General features: G+C 40.6%; 1 protein-coding gene across 1 annotated transcript; it reads left to right on the top strand.

The window, feature by feature from the left end:
• The first annotated feature begins 956 nt into the window (after positions 1–956).
• nkrf (NFKB repressing factor) lies at positions 957–19,610 on the top strand. Its single transcript, XM_048544037.2, has 3 exons — positions 957–1,384; positions 11,961–12,082; positions 15,894–19,610. The coding sequence occupies exons 1-3, from the start codon at positions 1,176–1,178 to the stop codon at positions 17,840–17,842; spliced, it is 2,280 nt and encodes a 759-aa protein (XP_048399994.1). The 5' UTR covers positions 957–1,175; the 3' UTR covers positions 17,843–19,610.
• The last annotated feature ends 507 nt before the right edge of the window (positions 19,611–20,117 follow it).

The following is a 20,117-nucleotide window of genomic DNA, read 5'->3' as shown; positions in this document are numbered from 1 at the left end:
GAATTTCTCTGCCACTTCATGTTTTTAATTCAGATTTCCAGCATCCACAGTATTTTGCTTTTATTCAAAAGATCAATGTTGCAAAGCAGCAGGCCAGTCATTCCTGGCTCCCACCCATCATCACTATTTTGAAGAAGAGTAAGTCATTCCATAAACACATGGACCAACAGATTCAAGAAGAGTTTCTTCTCTGCTACCATTAGGCTTTTGAATGGAACTTTCAAATTTCAAATTTAATGTTTGTCTCACGCTTGGTGCACCTTTTCTGCAGCTGTTATCTTTGTATTGTTCCCTCTGTTTTATTACCCTTACGCACCTTGTATGGCATCATCTGCCTGTCTTGCACATGAAACAGAACTTCTCACCGTACCTCGTTGCGTGTGACAATAATAAATCAACTCAAATGCTGGATTCCGGGTCATTATACCACCTCAACTTCATTTTGAAGAAGAGAAAGTGAGTCATTTCTGGTGTGCTGGCCATTATACATCCTTCATTAGTATTTTGAAGAGCAAAGGTGCCATCCTCGTTGTCCTGGCCACAAAATATCCCTCAACACCATTTTGAAGAAGAGGAAGCGAGTCATTCCTGGTGTCCTGGACATCCCTCATCAACTATTTTGAAGAAGAGTAGGCGAGTCATTCCCATTGTCCTGGTCAATGAGCCCGATCATCTGTCTGTCTATTTGTCACATTGCTGTCTACGAGGGCTTGCCATGTGCGGATTGGTTTTGGGCCGGTCTGCGCGACCACACGGTGTGGCGTTGGAGTGAAGGACGGGTCTGGCAGTCAGTGGCTGATATTGCAGCCTCTCGCTGGCTTTGCTGCTTGTATCGCTGTTGTCAAGGGCAGTGTTTGTGACAGCAGAGCGGATACATTGTGGCGGCTGGCGGCTGGGAGCCGGGAGCTGCACCTCCACACCGCCAACACTAGGGGCGCTGCCGGGCCGGCCTCCGCTAGTTCGGAGCGGGCGGCTGGAGGGAAGGCAGCCGCTGCATCGGGAGGAGGAGGAGGAGGAAGGGCTTGCTTATCCGCCGTCAGGATTCAGACCGCGGCCTGGTCGCCGGGTGATTGTGGTCGGCTGCTCTGTTTGAAGCCGGGAAGGCGGATTGATTTTCTCGCTCGGTGTGTGTGTCACCCCGGCCAGGGCGCCGCCGCCTGGGCCCGGTCTCTAAGATGGCGGCTGGAGTGGAGTCGCTGGCCGGCCCGAACCTGCAGCTCACCGAGGCGGTGGAGCAGTACCGCGGCCTGTCGGAGAGCGACAAGCACTGGAGAATCCGCCGGCAGTTCATCCTTCGACACATCCAGAACTACCCGGGAAACAGGATGGAGCAACTGCTCGCCCTCTCCATGGTGTGGACCAACCATGTCTTCCTGGGCTGTAGGTGAGTGAGAGGAGCAGGCCCCGGCTACAGGCCCTCGGCCCCGGAACCCATGCCATCCTTCACTCCGCACCAGGCTTTCGTTATATAACCGACCACCCTCACTCTTCCTCAGCCCCTTCTCATTCCCTGGAATCCCCTCCTCATTCTGCAACGCTTTCTGATCTACCCTCAGTCCCATCCTCTCATGATCCTCCTCTCCCTCACCCGAACCTCATCCCCGATTCTCTTGTCTCCCGGGATCCCCCTCTCCCTCCAGATCTCTCCCCAAACCTCCCTTTCATTCCCCTCAACCCCAACTCAATCGTTCCCTGATGTCCTCACTGTTCCTCATCCCCCTCAACCTCCCTGATCCCCTCAACTCTGTCCCATCTTGTCTCTTCTCTCCCTCGTCAACCACCCCATCTCCCTTCTTACTGAGGTGGTGATGGCTTAGTAGTATTATTGCTGGACTGTTAATCCAGAGAACATTCCGGGGCCCAGGTTTGAATCCTGTCACAGGCACATGGTGAAATTTGAATTCAATAAATATCTGGACTTAAGAATCTAATGATGACAGTGAGCCCATTGTCGATTGTTAGGAAAACCCATCTGGTTCACAGATGTCCTTTAGGGAAGGAAATCTGTCATCCTTACCTGGTCTGGCCTACATGCGACTCCAGACCCACAGCAACGTGATTGACTCGTAACTGTCCACTGGGCAATAAATGCTGCCTAGCCGGCAATGCCTTCATCCCATAAGATGAATAAATAAAGGATCTTCCTCCTTTCCTTCATCACTCCCCCATCTTTCCTCTTCATTATCCTCTCATCCCCCTTCCCGCGCTCCTCTTTCTTCTCTCTGATTGCCCTCTTTGCCACAGCAGTCTCCCAAGTGAAATGTGCCTGTGCCGGGCAATGCACTCTGTTTCTTAAATCTTTGGCTGGGCTTTTTAATGGGAGTTCTGTTTATCTCCACACACACAAGTAGACAAATAGAAATGCACAAGACCCTGACTGGGATGCTGTCTGTCCCTTGAATTCATTGGGTATTTTTTCCATGCCTGTATTACGGTTTATCTAAAGCCTGATTTGACATTCTAATGTTACTCAAAGATGGAGAGATTCAACAATTGCACTTATTTTGTTCAGAGATAACTCAGGGATAGACATTCCTTTCTGAAGTGAAAAGATTTGAAGGGTTAGTTTCTAAATGCCTGTAATGCTGTAGTCAGAAAGGAAGAAATTTGCAGTTACTACTTTGGTGTTGTATAACGTCATAATTTAGCTTTGAAGAAGTAATAGTTCTACCTTGCATAAATGAAAGTGGTGTTTCAGGGTCAAGTGGAATTGGTGTATTCACTACTTGATAGCCAGGTATTGGGTTAATAAATAAAACAGTCTTAAGTTGGCAATAACAATGGGATTTATTGTGAGAGAGCTGATCTCTCCAAAAACCATGTCTGCCTTTTGTTTTAGTGTAATTATTGGTTCCCAGTGTTTGTGGGCATATGTTGTAGTTCCTAAATGGAAATTATAAAGTTAGAGGACTAAAGAATTCTAATTCGAGAAGAATATTTACAATACAGAGCAACGATTTCATTCAAACAGACAAAACTCTTGGAAGGATCAGAGGAACGATCTTTACCCTGGCACGGGGATGTAGAAAAGGGTTATATAGTCTGTGAATAAGAGGCAGGGCATTTAGAACAGACTGGAGTTTCTTTACTCAAGAGGCTGTATCAGAGGCTGTGGAGACAACGTCATTGAGTGTATTCAGCATTGGGATAGATCTATCTATACGTATTAAAAACATCAAGAGATATGAAGATAGTGCAGGAAAATGGTGTTGAGGAGGAAGGTTAGCCATGAACTTACTGAGTGGCGGAATGGGTTTAAAAGGCTGATAGACTTATTACCCTCCTTATATCCAAATATTATGTTAACTCGGGTGTCACAGGCAAAACGAGACTATTTGTTTATAAGCAGATTTTTTTCCCCTGTCAATTTGACATGAGACATGCAATCATGATCATACATGATAACCCCCAAACCAAGCTATTCAGAAATTCACAGGGTGGACCTTATGCTGCTCTACATTTGCACGCATCCCGAGTACTGTTGCAATAGCTCCATGGTAGACACCACCTCTCTGCCATACTGTTCATCCCAGGAACATCTGCATAACAAGGGCACCTACATAAGACTCCAATTTATTGACTTTATCTCTGCTTTCAACACCATAATTCCGAGCAAACTCAGAGACCTAGGACTCTGTTCTCCGCTCTGCAACTGGATCCTCACCTTCCTGACCCGCAGACCACTGTCCGTAAGGTTAAGCAACAACACCTCCTTCACAATAATCCCCAACACCAGTTTTTTGCAAGGTTGTGTACTCAACTCCTCACCATGCTCATTATGCATTCACAACTGTGTGGTCAAATTCAGCTCTAACTCCAGTTATAAATTTGCTGATGACACCACTGTAGTGAGTCAGATCTCAAACTGTAATGAGGCAAAGTACAGAAAAGAGAGACAGCTTAGTGGTGTGGCATGAAGACAACAATCCCTGAATGTCAGCAAAATGAAGAAGCTGATCATCGAGTTCAGGAAGATGAATGGAAGACACGTCCCTGATTGTGTCAATGGTGCTGAAGTGGAGGTGGTCAAGTGCTTCCTAGGAGTAAATATCACCAACAGTTTATCCAGGTCTATCTGTGTCAGTGCTACAGTCAAGAAAACGTAACAATGCCTCTAATTTCTCAGAAGGCTAAGGAAATTCAGCACAATGACTGAAACCAAGTTTTATAGATGCTGATATAAAGCATCTTTATCAGATGCATCACAGCTTGATATGGCAGCTACTCTGCCCAAGGCCACAAGAAATTGCAGCGAGTTATGAATATTGCCTAATTCATCATAAAAACCAGCCTTCCTTCCATTTAATATCTATGCCTCCTGCTTCCTCTGGAAAGCAGCCAACATAAGAATTGACCTCTCCTACCCCAGTTATACTCTTTTCCACCATCTTCCATCAGGCAGAAGATACAAAAGTTTGAAAACGCATACCAACGGATTCAAGAACAGCTTCTTCCCTGTGGTTACCAGCTTATGACCAGACCCCTCTCATATTAGAGCTGATCTTTCTGTGTACCTTCTCTGTGGTTGTAACACTATATTCTGCACTCTGTTCCATTACCCTAATGTACTTATGCGGGGTATGATTTGTCTGGTTAGCACACAAAACAATACTTTTCACTGTATCTCAGTATATGTGGCATTGGTAAATCAATTCAAAGTATATAATTTAGAGAACCTACAATTAAGAACCAAAGTTTAGTTACTCTCAAATGTGTGCAGTGGTAGCCACCCTGACTAATATCCAGTCAAGCCTATAGGTGCATGGCTTGGTGAATTTGTTTTTAACTAAAACTACCATGCTCATTACAACATTATTGGCCTGCTGGATTACTCAACACCAAATGGGAAGAATTCCTGTGCATAGGGACTGGTTTGTTGTTCCGGATGCCATAATCTTTATCGCATGCAATTCTAGTCTTCACCTGGCTGCTTTTCCCATCTGTTTCTACTTGGGCCCCCAATTTATTGTGTATTAGAAAGTTAAGTTTCATATTTAATGCAGAATTTCTGGAGCTTTAAGTTACGTTCCGTTTATTTTTCCTGTGAAAAATGCAAATTTTGGGGCTAGTTTACCAAAGGTGGCCTGAAAAACTGTAGAATTACCTGACTCAGTGTTGGATAATCATCCTGTCACAGAATGGATTTTGGTTTTCTATCAATGACCTTGTCATTTTGGAGTTATCTCAACCCCTAATGGACCCTGCTGTTCGTCTCACACATTAGGTCTTTAAACAAAAGTAGATTTGAGCCCTCAGTGATGGACATCAGTTAGCTAACAGGAACTTCTCACAAATTTAACATCTACAATGCAGAGTCTGTAGGTAGTGCTGCAGCAACCCAACCAATGTTCTGCTGTTGGACATCTCGGCCTTGCTATTTGGAATACCAATCCAAGCTGCTTTGTGCAAACAACCTCACGTCCACATCCATATTTCCTATGAGAGCACAGATAACCTGCTTTGGACGTATTTCATAACTCCTTCATAATTTCTGGTTCAAAATTCTGGAACTCCAAACTAGACAGCATGGTTAGAAGTATTTTTATTCTGTGGACAGAATTGGTTCAAGATGGCAGGTCAATCTTGATTGTAAAACTTGGAGGAAAAACAATGCTCTATGACAGGTAATTTGATTTACATGTTCTTCTCAAGATTGAAATCCAGACTTTTCCTTTTAATTACTCCAGCAACCTTTAACGCAACCTGAAAAACCTGTTAATAACCTAGTGCTTGGTGTTTTGAGTTTACCTGTTTTCCTCCTGGGTAAGAACTGAACATTATAGCTCTGAACCAATTGATTTCTTAGACTCAAACAAATTTGTTAACTCCAAAGTGAGTTCACAGTTCCTGACACTTCTCCAAAACAATTGGAGAGTTGTAGTATGACGGCCTTTAAAGAATGCTGCAGGGTTATCTTCTGCACTTAAAGCTAAACCATTTGCTCAAGAATGCAGTGCAAAACTTCTTTCTGAACAGATTAATTTATTCTCTGACTGTGCAGCACACAGCACTCACTTTTCTAACTCCTGTACAGAAGGATTCCTGCCATGGCCTTTTTAAACCAAGTAGAGATTTGGCTAATGTTCCCATGAGTTTTTTGTTTTGAGCCCTGGGTTGCATAACATTGTTCGACCCAGAGGAACCTTTTAATAAGTATGACTGACAGTACTTTTCTGATAATAACACAGCCTTTTGCATTAGTATAAGTTAAAAGTACTGGAGTATGTAAAGTAAATTAAAGAAACAAGGGTATTTCTGATGATCTGTGGAATAATTTAATGCATATTGACTTTGGAGAATGTTAGTGCTGGAACAGGGATGGCGTGGTGATTAGGGGAAATAAAAATGGAATGGTCAATTAAGTACTTTTTGTTTTCATGCTTTCTTGTAATCTCGGAGGGATTCATAATTTGATGGTGCATGATGGAGCAACATTGATGCGAAGAGTTGTGGGACGTGATGTCTTTCACCTGGTGAATTTTTGGTTTTATGTCTGTCTTGTGGCGAATTGTAAAACAATTGAGAATCAATTGTTACAACCTCCATGACAACTGATAACTCTCAAAAAGAATGGGGAGCCTATGGCCTAGTTGTATTATCGCTGGACTGTTGATGCAGAGACCCAAAGAACGTTCTGGGGATGTAGTTTCGAATCCCACCATGAGTAGCTGGTGGAATTTGAATTCAGTGAAATATCTGGAATTGAGAATCTAATGATGACCATGCATCCATTGTTGATTGTCAGAAAAACCCATCTGGTTCACCAATATCCTTTAGGGAAGGAAACGGCCATCCTTACCTGGTCTGGTCTACATGTGACTCCAGACCCACAGCAACGTGGTTGACTCTGATCTGCCCTCTGGGCAATAAATGTTGGCCTGGTCAGTGACACCCTCATCCCATTAAAGAAGACTAAGAAAAAAAATTTAAACTTCAGTTAATAGCTGAAAGAATGACACTAGACTTCACATTTTATGATGTATACTATAACAATGTCTAAAAGCTGTATTGATTAAACAATATATTCAAAGGTGACTTGTACCTAAGTCGGCAGAATGAATTAACGCTCTTCTTACCTTCAGCACAACTGTAAAAACACACTTTGCAGGATTCAGACTGTCATCCTTTAAGTAGATGTTCAATTCGCCCAGAATCAGTCCAAATAGTTTTTGTTTTCAAAAAAAAGTGAAGACGTAGTCGATACAAAACTTTAACTTTCTTACTGTCTACAAAGATGCTGCCAGACCCTCCGAGATCCTCTGCACTTTTTAATTTTACTTTAGATATCCAGCATCCACAGTACTTTGCTTCTATTTGAATGATTCTTAGCTCCCAAGGTTACTTTTATTATTTTTCTTTCCCAGTTAGCTTCTAATCCTAGAACTGACCTTCATGGTGAGAGTATTAGTGGAGATCTTCCTCTAGTGGAAGCATAATGGGGCTTCCTCTAGTGGAAGCATGATGAATCTTCCACCTTTGATTCAAGACCTTACAAATTTGATCTTTTAAATCCAAGCGCAAGCTTCTAGGTGTCTCTCCATCTGTCTTTTTTTTAATGTCTCTCTCTCTCTCTCCCACCCCCCCTCTCTCTCTCTCCCACCCCCCCCTCTCTCTCTCTGTCTCCCCCTCCCTCCCAATCCCCCCCCCTCTCTCTCTCTCTCTTCCCCCCCCCCACTCTCTCTCTCTCCCCCCCCCCACTCTCTCTCTCTCCCCCCCCCCCCACTCTCTCTCTCTCCCCCCCCACTCTCTCTTTCTGTCTCTCTCTCTCTCTCTCTCTCTCTCTCTCTCTCTCTCTGTCTCTGATCTCCCTGTTTCCTCCCCCACCCCAGTAAACTAACTGTGAGATCTCAATAAAGGCCCCATTTAAAAGCACTTCACTATGTCTCCTGTCATAAGTGCTTTGCACCCTCTTCCCAATAAAACAACCAAGGTCCCCTTTAATCTGAAACAACCAAACCGCAAAGGCCTGTTGTCAGGCTAACCTCCAAACAGATCACATGACCACCACCGTTTGTTAAATTAAAAACACAGCCCCAAAAGCTCATAATTCAGCAAAATTGCTTTGGGCTCCTTGCCCACTTTTCTGTATTCATGAAGTTGTTATTGTCAAGGAAGATGGATGGGCAGATGTTGGAGAGCATAGGGATTTGGTATCCAGCAGAAGGGTGAGTTCTTTTGCTTTATTTAAAAAAATTACATCCACGCATTCAAATCTACTGTTTGTACTTAAAAAAAACTTATGTTCAAAAGACTTGCTTGACAGGAGTTAAGTGGCATCATTGATCAAATTTTAATCAAAACATCTTCTGTAATAAAGATATTATTGACACAAACCTGTTCATGGTTTAGTTTCTCGATTTGTTTTGATTTTGAATAAATATCTTGGCTTAGTCACTGTGAAAGTTTGTGGATTCAAACCACTATGGACTTAAACACAGTACTGATACATAAATGCAGGACTGAAGATATAGCATATTCAGAACAGACTGATGGACAAGGATTAACCAAGCCCCTGCTAGTTTAAGTGGATATAAAAGATCTTGTAGCACTATTAACAGATGATCAGTGCTATTCTGGATAGAATTTCTTTCTCTCTTAATTTAAAGCAGATATCTGGTTATTTGTAAAAGTTGTTTATGAAGTTTTACGGTATACTTGGCAGCCACATTTGCCCATGCAACGAAAGTGAAACTGTCCCAAAGTAACACAGGATTTTTCTGAATATAGGCATTCTGTTAATGCATGGGCATCTTTGTTACTGTCAGTTAGAAACAATAGAAGCACTACTGATAAAATTATTGTTATTCAGGGGCATGTAGAAAATAAGGGGGAGCTAGTGGCCTAGTGGCATTATCGCTGGACTGTTAATCCAGGGAATCCAGGTAATGTTCTGGGGACCCGGGTTCAAATCCTGCCACGTAGAAGATGGAATTTGAATTCATTAAAAGTCTGGAATTAAGAGTTCTAATGACCATGAAACCTTTGACGAAAGAGCCCATCTGGTTCACTAATGTCCTTTAGGGAAGGAAACTGCCATCCTTATCTGGTCTGGCCTACATGTGATTCCAGATCCATAGCAATGTGGTTGACTCTTAACTGCTTAATCGTGAGGGATGGGCAATAAATGCTGGCCTTGCCAGTGGCACCTTCGTCCTACAAATGAATAAAAAAAAGCACTTAGGCAGCATCAGTATGATTTTGTGGGGAAAAGAAAATCACAGTTAACTAATTTAATGTAATAAAATGTGAGGCTGGATGAACACAGCAGGCTCAGCAGCGTCTCAGGAGCACATAAGCTGACGTTTCGGGCCTAGACCCTATCACATAACTAATTTAATGGACTTCTTTGAGGAAGTGACGCGCAGCATGTGTAAAGGGAAACCAGTGGATGACTGTAATTAGATTTCAGAAGGCACTTGACAAGGTGTCACATCAGATATTACTATGCAAATTAAGAACTCATGGTTTGGGGGTTACATGTTAGGATGAACAAAGGATTGCTAACAGAAAATAATAGGCGTAAATAATGTCAGGTTGGCAAGATGTGACGAGTGGAGTGCTACACGGATTGGTGCTAGATTCTCAGTTATTTCCAGTTTATCTCAGTGACTTGGATGAAAGAGCCAAAGATATGGTTGCTAAGTTTTCAGAAGGTAGTAGAGGGAGTCATGAAGAGAGTATAAGGAGTCTGCAAAGAGAAATATATAGGCTCAGTGAGTAAGTAAAAGTTCAGCAAATGGAGTATGATGTAGGAAAATGTGAACTTGTCCACTTTGGCCAGCAGAATTGAAAAGCAGTATATAATTTTAAATGGAAAGAGATTGTAGAACCCAGATATGCAGAGGAATCTGGATGCCCTTCTACAGTTTGCAATTAGGAAGGTAAATAGTTTTTTTTAATCACAAATGAAATGGACTATAAAAGACATAATTTGCTGCAGTTCTGCAGAGCATTGGTGAAACCACACCTGATGTTCTGTGTACCATTTGAGTTTCTTTAAGACAGAGTTTAAAGTTGTTAGGAGCAGTTCAGATAAGGTTTACTCAGCTGATTTCTGGAATGAGGGGTTTATCTTTATCTTTATAATGCAAGGTTTGGCAGCATGGGCTTGTGTCCTTTGGAATTTAGGACAATGAGAAGTTATTTTATGCAGTTGAGGGCACTTGAGGTGAATGCTGAAAGGATGTTTCCTCTAGAGGGAGGCACAAGAACCAGGGACGATGCTTTAAAAACATGAGTGAACCATTTAAGATTGTGAAGAATTTTTTTTATGGTTGAGTTTTTGGAAATTGACCACAGAGGGCATTAGAAGAAAAGGCAGTCAATATGTGTGAAGCAAAGGTAGATGCTTGACTAAGGGAGTCAAAGGTTGTGGCAGTAAGGCCACAGACAGATCAGCAATGATCTTATTAAATTAATGGCCCACTCTTAATTTGCATTTTCGGATGTAGGAAATGCAGCAGATAACTTTTACACACGTGTCTTGCATGAACAACAATGATGTTAGACCAAAAAATACAACTTTAGCAAACTTGGTTGAGGGATTAAATATTGGCCTGGACACCTGAGGAAACATGTTGCTCCTCTTTGAAATAATGTCAAGCGATCTACTCCATCCATTTGAAGGAGAGGACCTTAGTTTACCATCTCATTGGAAGGAATTTAAAAGATGCCTGTTCTGGAAGTCGTTAGTCGTAGGAGCAAAAATACCTATTGATATGTATTTAAAAGTGCAAGGCACAAGAATAAGTTATAAGGAACTGGATTTATTTTGTTCTGGCTATTTTTGTATTTGCCTAGTAGTCATTTATGCATTTTTATTTGGGTGTACTATTCCATGGTGACTTAAATGATGTTACATCGGAAAGCACAAATATGTTTAATTAGATGGCAAGAATGAGGCATTTGAGTTTGGTCTTTGTTCAGGCTGTTGGTACCTCGCCTGAGACTCATGATTGAGATATATAAAGCTGTGAGGAGCATAGATACACTAGATGAGGAGGGGGTTTCTCCTTTGGAAGGATCGATGAACAGGGGGAATAGATTTAAGGTGAGGAGATATGAAGAAGTATGTTTTCACTCAGAGGGTTGGGGAATTAGGAAATCACTGCCTGTCAGGGTGGCGAAGGCAGAAACCCTCATAACATTTAAAAAGAGTTTAGATATGCACTCGTAATGCCAAGGCATACCAGTCGATGGGCCCAGTGCTGGAAAATGAAATTGGAGTAGTTAAATGCTTGTTTTTGAACAGTGCATAGTTGATGGGCCGAAGGACATCTTTCTGTGCTGTAGGTCTCTATGACTGTTTCAGTCATCTCCCATAAAATCCCTACTTATACTTTTTTATTACTGTAATTCATTAGGTGTTGGTACTTAATGCATAACCCTGAGAAGGGGATGATAAACCAGTGCCTTGGTGGCCCTGTACTGGACAGTGCAGGTAGGCAACCAGCCAGTAATGCCCACATCCCATAAGTGAATAAAAAAAACTATCTACAGCTGGGAAGCTTCCAGACTTTGATTAACGAGTGAAGATGATGTGCACTTTATGCGAGTTTACATGATGTGTAACAAATCTCGGGTCTAATAGGTATTCACAGTATCGTTTACTGAAACACAAAAACATTGGCAAGATTCCCTTTCACCAGCTAAAATTCGTTTCTCATGTTTTGGAAATTATTCCTGATATGTTAACATTAACTCGCATGTGTTGTGGGTATTGTCCTTCATTAAAGAATGGGAGGTGTGGGGTTTGGTGTGTGTGGTGGGGAAAGAGTAGCCCAAAACAAAGAACTTTGTTTTTGAGAAAGAATACACTGTTGATCATGATAGATTAATATATCTTTTATGTGGTTCTAAATTTATTGTATTTTGCTATGATTTAACATAAACAATTATCAGACAAGCTGAAGATGGTGATGGTGAAGTTCTGCAAATAAATTGTTTGTTTTTATTAATAGATACAGCTCAGACCTTTTAGAAAGGGTCTTTCGAATGGCCGAAGGTATTGATGTTGGTGACGTTGGATCATGTGAGTTAGTTCCTGGGAGCACCACAAACAAAAGATCCAATTCTGACAATGGTAAGTGAAAAAGACTGTCCTGTTATGTTGGTATTTATAACGTGGAAATAGGCAATTCACACTAAACAATTTTACTTTTGCCTAAACAACTTTACTTATCTTCTGTTCATGCATTATAGTCCTAGTCATGTATTTTCTAATATCTTCTTATTTCCGTAAGACCATATAAATTTGGAGTAGGATTAGGCCATTCAACCCCTGCTCTTCCATTCAGTAAGCCCTTGGCTGATCTGATTGTCGCCTCAAATCTGTGTTCCCACCTCCCTCTGGTACCTTTACACCCCTTGCTTATCTCTCACCCCGCCTTAAAAATATTCAAGGATTCTTCTTCCACCACATCAGTCCTTAACACTAATGAAATCCAGAGGCTCTCAACCCTTTTTCTCAAAAAAAAGTTCTTATGCTTTATGTTCTAAATATTTTCTCTTCAATGTTGTGCATCTATCATTTGAGTAGGTGCTGGGAATTGAATGTTCAATGATTGCATTGGGCCTCCTGGATTGGTTAGATGACTGAACTAAATTGCATCAACAATCTCAATGTCTGAGGAGCAAAATAATTGAACTGCCAAGGCATTTATTTCAAGTAGCAGCATTCATTGTGGTCTTTACTGAATTTTAAGTTTCTGCTAAATTGTGGACCGTATTGTTCCCTGGCCCGAAAATATTATAGTTTTATGGTTAGAAGACAGTAAGAAAAAGTGAGCGAGTATGTTCTGCTGCTCAATCTTTTTCCACCATCTGGATTAAAAAAAAAGGAAGCAAGCATTTTAGATCTTGCAGTAGACGTAGATTCTGTCCTTATTCCATTTATGACAATTGATTTTTTTCAATTGCTAAAGATTCTGTCTTTTGCAATTATTTTCCAAACATAAACTCCCATTCCGAAGCACATTGTCTGAAATGATAATGATCTCTCTCACATTTTTAAGAGGCAACTGATTGATTTAACGGAAAACTTGATCAGCACATGAAGAATGGAATAGGAAGGTACAGCTGGATGAGACAGTTAGGTGGGAGCAAGTTGGTGTGGAATATAAAAGCTAGCTAAATGTATAAAATGTAAAAGTTGGACTGAATGGACTGCTATATTATAAATACAAATAAATGTGTTTAAACTGCTTGGCTATAGAAGTCTATAATTCTCATTTCTAATTTGAAATTTGAATTACAAACTGACTCCTATTATGCAGAATTTTCCATTTTCATCTGAGTGCATGCTTATTCTGTATGTGAAGACTATAGAAACATATTTTGCCAGTTGACTTATTAGGTTTGTATAGGAATTCCATCCAGTTTTGAGTACTGGGGGAAGTTAACGTTATCCTCCAGCTGCTGATCTTGCTTATGCTCAACATACAAGTAATGACATCAGTGCTTCAGTATGTATTCTGTAAGAATCAGACAAATTCATTGCATTAATCAGTTGTGCTTCTCAGAACTTCCCACAACTAGAGAGACTGAAACTGTTTGGCTCAGTATTTACACTATCTGACCTTCATTAACTTGAGAAAATGTAAACTTTAAAAGTATGGGAAAGGCTCTGTAGTGTAACACAGGAGTTGCCGTCTAATCCTGCATCTGGCTAACTGCAATAGCATGCTAAATGGAAGAAATGTGCAGCAAGTAACTTTGCAGTGTTTCTTTAAGTTTGATCATTCTATCATTCAAGATTATATTTCCCGCATTGAAGTTGCTAGTTGTTAAACTTAGTGCTTATAGTCAGTCAGTGGGATGGAGTCAGTGTTCCTGATGGACATATCTTATTACAGAAGACCAAAAGAAAAGGAACGGGGAAGGCCATTCAGCACATGAATGGACTTCCACTCAGAGATCGTGGCTGGTCTGCTCCAGGCCTTAACACCTGTTTTGTGCCAGTTCATCATAGCTGTCAACTCCTCAATATTTAAAAAAAACTACCTCTTCTTTAAATACTTTCAATAATTTAGCCTCCACAAATCTCTGGGATAGAGAATTCTAGACATTCATTACCGACTGAGAAAATTAATTCCTTCTCAATTTTAAATAAATGCCCCTTTATTTTGTAACTATGTCCCAATTTGAGATCCCCCACTAGTGAAAACATAAATGTAGAAAATAGCGACAGGAGTAGGCCATTCGGTTCTTTGAGCCAGATCTGCCATTCAATACGATTGTAGTTGATCGTCCAATTCCGTGTCCTTTTCTGAATTTCTCACATCCCCTATGATCCCCTTACCCCCAAGAACTATATCTGGCTCCTTCCAGAAAACATCCAATATTTCGGTCTCAGCTGTTTTCTGCAGTAGAGAATTCCACAGGTTCACCCTAAGAAATTTGTCCTCATCTCAGTCCTAAACGACCTATACTGCAGATCCTTAGATTGTCACCCTGGTTCTAGATTCTCCAGGTCGTCAAGAACATCCTTCCTGCATATAGCCTGCCTAGTTCTGTTAGAATTTTATATGTTTCTATGAGATCTTCATTCTCATAAACCCCTGTGAATATAATCCTAAACAATCTAATCTGTCTTAATACAACAGTCCTATGATCTCAGAAATCAGTCTAGTAAATCTTTATTGCATTCCCTCTGTAGCCAACAGATCCTTCCGCCAATAAGGAGACAGTACTCCAGGTGTAGTGTCACCAAGGCCCTGTACAATTGCAGAAAGATATCCTTATTCCTATGCTCTAATCTTATCAACATTCTATTTTGTCAAGTCCCCTCAGAATCTTGTATGTTTTAATAAGATTACACTACCTTAATGATATGAATAAAGGCTTAATCTGTTTTTGATAGGCTGATTCCTGAGATGAAGGAATTGATTTAAGTGTCACTTTTGAACTAACTTCAATGCCTCTATATCCTTGATTCAAAGTGGGGACCAAAACTTACTTTGTATTTCAGATGTGGCCTTACCAACACCGTACTAGTCGTAACAAGACTTCCTCATTTTTAAACTGCATTCCTCTAGCAATAAAGGCCAGAATAGCATTTGTCTTATTTAATTACTGCACCTGCATGCTAACATTTCTGTTTCATGCATAAGAACACACTGATCCCCTCTGTGCTGCTTATTTTTGGAGTTTCTCTCTATTTAAATATTAGTCTACCTTTGATTCTTCCTATCAAAGTGTTTACCTCTCACTTTCCTGCATTAAACTTCACTTGCCTACTTTAAGCTTCACTTGCCAAGTTTTTGCCCAGTCACTCAACCTATGTATGCCCCTTTGCAGTTTCCTTGTGTCCTTTTCACAACAGGCCTAGTCCTGACTCACTCCTGTGTATTTACCAATCCTCAATCTGTGCTTATACATTACTGCTAATACCATGAGCTTGTATATTGTGCAGTACCTCTCTATGTGACACCTTCTTGAATGCTTTCTGGAAATCCAAATACAATACTTCTGAAAATTCCCGTTTACCAACTCCGTTTGCTACAGGCTAAAGTTACTCTAACAAATTTGTCATCTTCATCTCCATGTTATCTGGCATATCAGATCAGTTAAGAGTCTTATTCAGTAGTTACTATTAAAACAAGCTTATGCAATTTGACTGTAGAAAATGGAGTCTTCAAAGACACACCCCAACAGCATTATAAAAAAGAGTTTTCCTTCACCCTAGCTTTTGCGTACTATTTGAAATTATTTTAGCAGCAATTACATTAATGCTGGCTGATCAGCAAAAGAACAAAGAATATATGGATGCATAGGTATTGTTGAAGTTTGCAGATTTGCTCCTTTAAAAACAAAAGGCATAACTTGTTGATGTGCAAGACAGTCAATGTTTTGAAAATACTACCTAACACACTCGCTATCTCTGTCCACCTCAGGTGAAAATCCAACAGCAAAGCGGAAGCCGCCTTTATTCCGTCCTAGGTTTCGATTTGAGCCAGTTGCATTTGTTAGCAGCAGCACCAAGGAGGAGGATGAAGTGAAGAAAAAGCCAAATCAATCAGACAAGCCACGAAGGTGGGCAGATTTAGATGAAGATAATTCAAATTGTTTGATTAGAATGGAGGAGAAATCGGTAAAGGCAGAGTCTCAGCCCAACTCAAAAACGAGCAAATCTAGCAAAAGTTCAAATGGCCCACTGGATCCTGCCACTTCTCAGAATTCTAGCACATTTGATTATGACTCCTTGTACAAAACCATCTTCACAGATGGAGAGCAAGCCAAAAGTGGAAACTGCGTTAACGGGATAAGCTGTTTAAGCACTTACATGTCTAAAATACAGCAGAATTATTCTGCTAAATATGAAGCTTATCATTCCAATCCATCAGATCTTTATCCAACAATGAGGGGACCGGATTTTTCCAAGACCCCAGTTGCCAACAAACAGGGCTACAAGGGCCTGGGCTTCACACAGACGAAAAGGTCGAAGAGTAGAAAATCGTCTAAGAAGAGTGCCAGCAAGTCAATACTTCCAGAACCTTTGTCAAGCAAGGCATCTCCATCTGGTGGCTTTTCTCCATCTGCAATAAAGAGCAGACAGACTTTCTTTAATATGCTTCAGATATCTGTGTCAAGAAAGCTTAGTTCAATTGGAGGCTTCAGTAACCAGCTAAACCATAGCGATGTGCTAAGCAGCTGTATTCAGACATGTAAAACAAATCCTCAGTATTTCTATGTATCACTGAAGGAGATCCCTCCAGCTGATGTACCAAAAAATAAGAAAGTCTTGACAGATGGCTATGCCTGTGAGTTGAGATGTCAGGGTGTCTACTTGGCTACAGGTTATGCTGGCAGCAAAATTGGAGCTCGTGATAGGGCCTCTGAGCAAGCCTTAAAGTTGTTCCTTAAAGATGTAGTGGTTGAGGTTGTGAAGCGCAAGTGTAAAAATAATTGTATTGATGATTTAATATTGTGTGAAAAAAACACCCCTAGAAATGACATTCCTCCTGCTCTCAAAAAACCAGATGAGAAAATCCCAAGCAAAGAAACGAAAGATACAGCCAATAAAGGAAACGAAACAACTAAACAGAGTAACCGACATTCAAAGGATCTCAAAAAGAAGCACTGGATGGATTTTGTCATTTTGGAGACGGCAAAAAATGCTGTCTGCATTCTGAACAATTCAGCCCAATTTAACAGAATGACTGTGGATTACAAGTTTCAACTGACACCCAGTCAGGTCTGGCAATGTCGTGTTTTTGTTGAAGATCACTTTATTGCTGAGGCTTATGGAACGAAAAAGTTGGTGAAGCATACAGCAGCGGAAAAAGCTTTGACAATACTGAGGGAAACCCAACCTGTTGTAAAATCAAGCAAACCAGGAAACACCGATGCAGCCATCTCTCGAAGTGCAATTCTTGGAAGATCGGCTGAGGAAGCTCTTAAACAAAAGATCACCGAAGACAACATTGGCAACCAGCTTTTACGGAAAATGGGGTGGAAAGGAGGTGGCTTAGGAAAAGAGGGTGAAGGTATTGCAGAGCCAATCATAGTAAAAGAACAGTTCAAGAGGGAGGGCCTGGGTTTAGAGATGAGCAAGAGTGGTTCTAAATTAAACAAGCGTGATATAGAAGATCTTATCAAAAACTATGCCCGTTCAGACAAACAGGAAGAACTGACCTTTTCCAAAGAGCTAACCAATGATGAGCGAATGCAAATCCATCAAATGGCTGCAAAGTATGGCCTCAAGAGTAAATCCTATGGAAAAGGAAAGGAGCGTTATTTGGTTGTGAGCAGAAAAGTCCGTGTAGATGATATTATGAACCAGCTTGCACAAGAAGGACAGGTTGGCCGATTTGAATTGGTAGTGCCCGGTTCTTCAACTTGATGCAGAACTCTGCCCAATTTTTTGTTTTTATTTATGTGCAGATTTCTTCCGAAGCGAGACTTTTTCCCCAGTAATCTGAATTCAGTTATTGTAAATGGTTTCTCAATTGCAATAGAAGTTTATCTACATCTATTATTTACAGTTTTGAAATCGTCATCAGTGAGGTAGATGTTCAAAACAAGGCATCCAAAATGAACTGTCTCAGTATTTCTGCATCACCTTTTTCCTTGTATAAAGATAACTGTCTGTGTTATTTACAAAAAATGGTAATAAACTGCCACTGTTCAAATTACTAATGAGCTAATAACTGTTTTGATGTGGTTCATATCAATTAGGAGGAAGTGGTGAAATACATTAAAATTATGACAGTTAATCTTGAAAGATAGTGTATTTTTTTAATCCTGTTATTTGTTTTAGATGGGGGTCTCATTGATGTACATGTTGCACTAGGTTTTTGTTTCTTCTCACGATCTTCCCCACAGAGTGGAATAAAATGTAAGTCAAGACCTAAGGTTGCTTCATCCTTCATAGTCCCTAATCACTAATGGACAGTGGAAAATTGTTTGCAAATAAATTACATTTTAGAATAGTTTTTTTTTAAACTGCTTTGATAGTTCCACAGTGCAGTATTTAAATTCTAACTGTCCTTTTACAGTGACTCTCCCTCAACATCCTGTATTCGTCCTGTTTGATAAGTCAAGCAGCATTCTTTCTCCTGAACTCACCTCCTTGCTAAAATTTGGGTGTTGGGTGCCTGGATACCTTGCTGAACTGCTCATTCTTCATATGAATCTATGTACTGGGTGATTGTATGCTCTTTGAATGTAGCGGATATTGGAGCATGCCCAGTATGTCCTCGGCCCATGTATGTACAATTTCTAGCTAGGTTCCTGCATCCCCAAATCCTCCTTAACTCAGAATGGTGAGGCCAGTTTTATCCCAGCCCTGAATGATCATTTGGAACCTTGGTTGTTTGTGTAAGATCTCTGTGAACATCCCAAGATAGAATTTTCATTTTCTTTTGAGGATAACAGTGCGTGCTGGGATTGTTGAAGGATTAGATTCTGACGTGTTGGTCATAATGAGCTTCATTTAGCTCTGCACTAGGACACTGCTGAGATTATCACTTTGTAAATAATGCTGGTGTGATGAAAAAAATCTCTTTCTGTTATTGCTCCATCAGCTGCTGGCTAAGTCAAAGCAGCATTGAGCTATAATGTGTGCAGAATATTGGTCTGCTTGCCCACCTAACTTTTCAATTAAGGAAACAAGGTTCAAGTTGGTGTATTTTTGGTGTGTTAAATGACAGTCCAGAATATCCTTTTGTTTTGAATGGAATAAAATATTTTTTTAAAATAAGCCTGTTACTCAAAAAAGTGGATTAACTTTGCATTGCTACTTATGTATCTGATGGTAACTGTTAGCCAATGTCTTTTTCTGTTTTCATATGGAATTAATTCAAAGAAAAGAGGAAGAATTGTTTTGTTTCCCACCAACTGAGCAGCACACGATGTAGAAATTTAAGAATATTTGGCTAAGTTCATCCTCTTTGAAAAATAACACGTCAACAAAGTGATTGCAGGTATTGCCAACTGTGCTATCAAGTGGCATTTGCTTACCAACAACATGTTCACCAATAAACGTTTTGAGTTTTTCAGGATCTCCTAGCTCCTGACCACATTATAGCCTAGACCCAAACATGAATAAAAGAGTTGCATTCTCGACATGAGGTGAGAGACACTGGCCTCAACATCAGACAACATATGACGCAGTGTGAGATCACGAATCTGAAGCAAAATTCGTGTTGGGAATCTGAAAGATTCTACTGGTTACAATCATACCTTAAACAAAAATGAAGATATGGTTGCTATCGGCCAGTCATCTCATCTCCAGGATATCACTGCAAGAGTTCTTCAGAGCACAATCCGAGGCGCCTCTAACCTTTGCTGTTTTAGTGGTGATGATTATAGTGTTTAGCCCATTTTCAATTACTTGAGAAAAGAAGCAGTTTGTGCCCATATACAATAAGACCAGGTCAGTAATTAGATTTGATTGATAGGAACAAGTGACATCTGTGCCACACAAATCCTAGGCAACGATCTTCTACAAGAGATATCTACCTCACTCCTCATGATATTAAGTACTATTACCATCATCAAACTTCCCCACAATTGACACCTTATGGGTTACCATTTATGAGAAAACTAATTGAACTAGCCATAGACATTTGGCTCCAAAATAGGTCAGAGGCTGTGGTGAGTAATTCCTGACTCCC

This window comes from Stegostoma tigrinum, chromosome 15 (genome assembly GCF_030684315.1).
Source record: "Stegostoma tigrinum isolate sSteTig4 chromosome 15, sSteTig4.hap1, whole genome shotgun sequence".
Taxonomy (NCBI): Eukaryota; Metazoa; Chordata; class Chondrichthyes; order Orectolobiformes; family Stegostomatidae; genus Stegostoma; species Stegostoma tigrinum.
The sequence above is the reverse complement of the archived record's forward strand: the minus strand, read 5'-3'. Positions and strand labels throughout refer to the sequence as shown.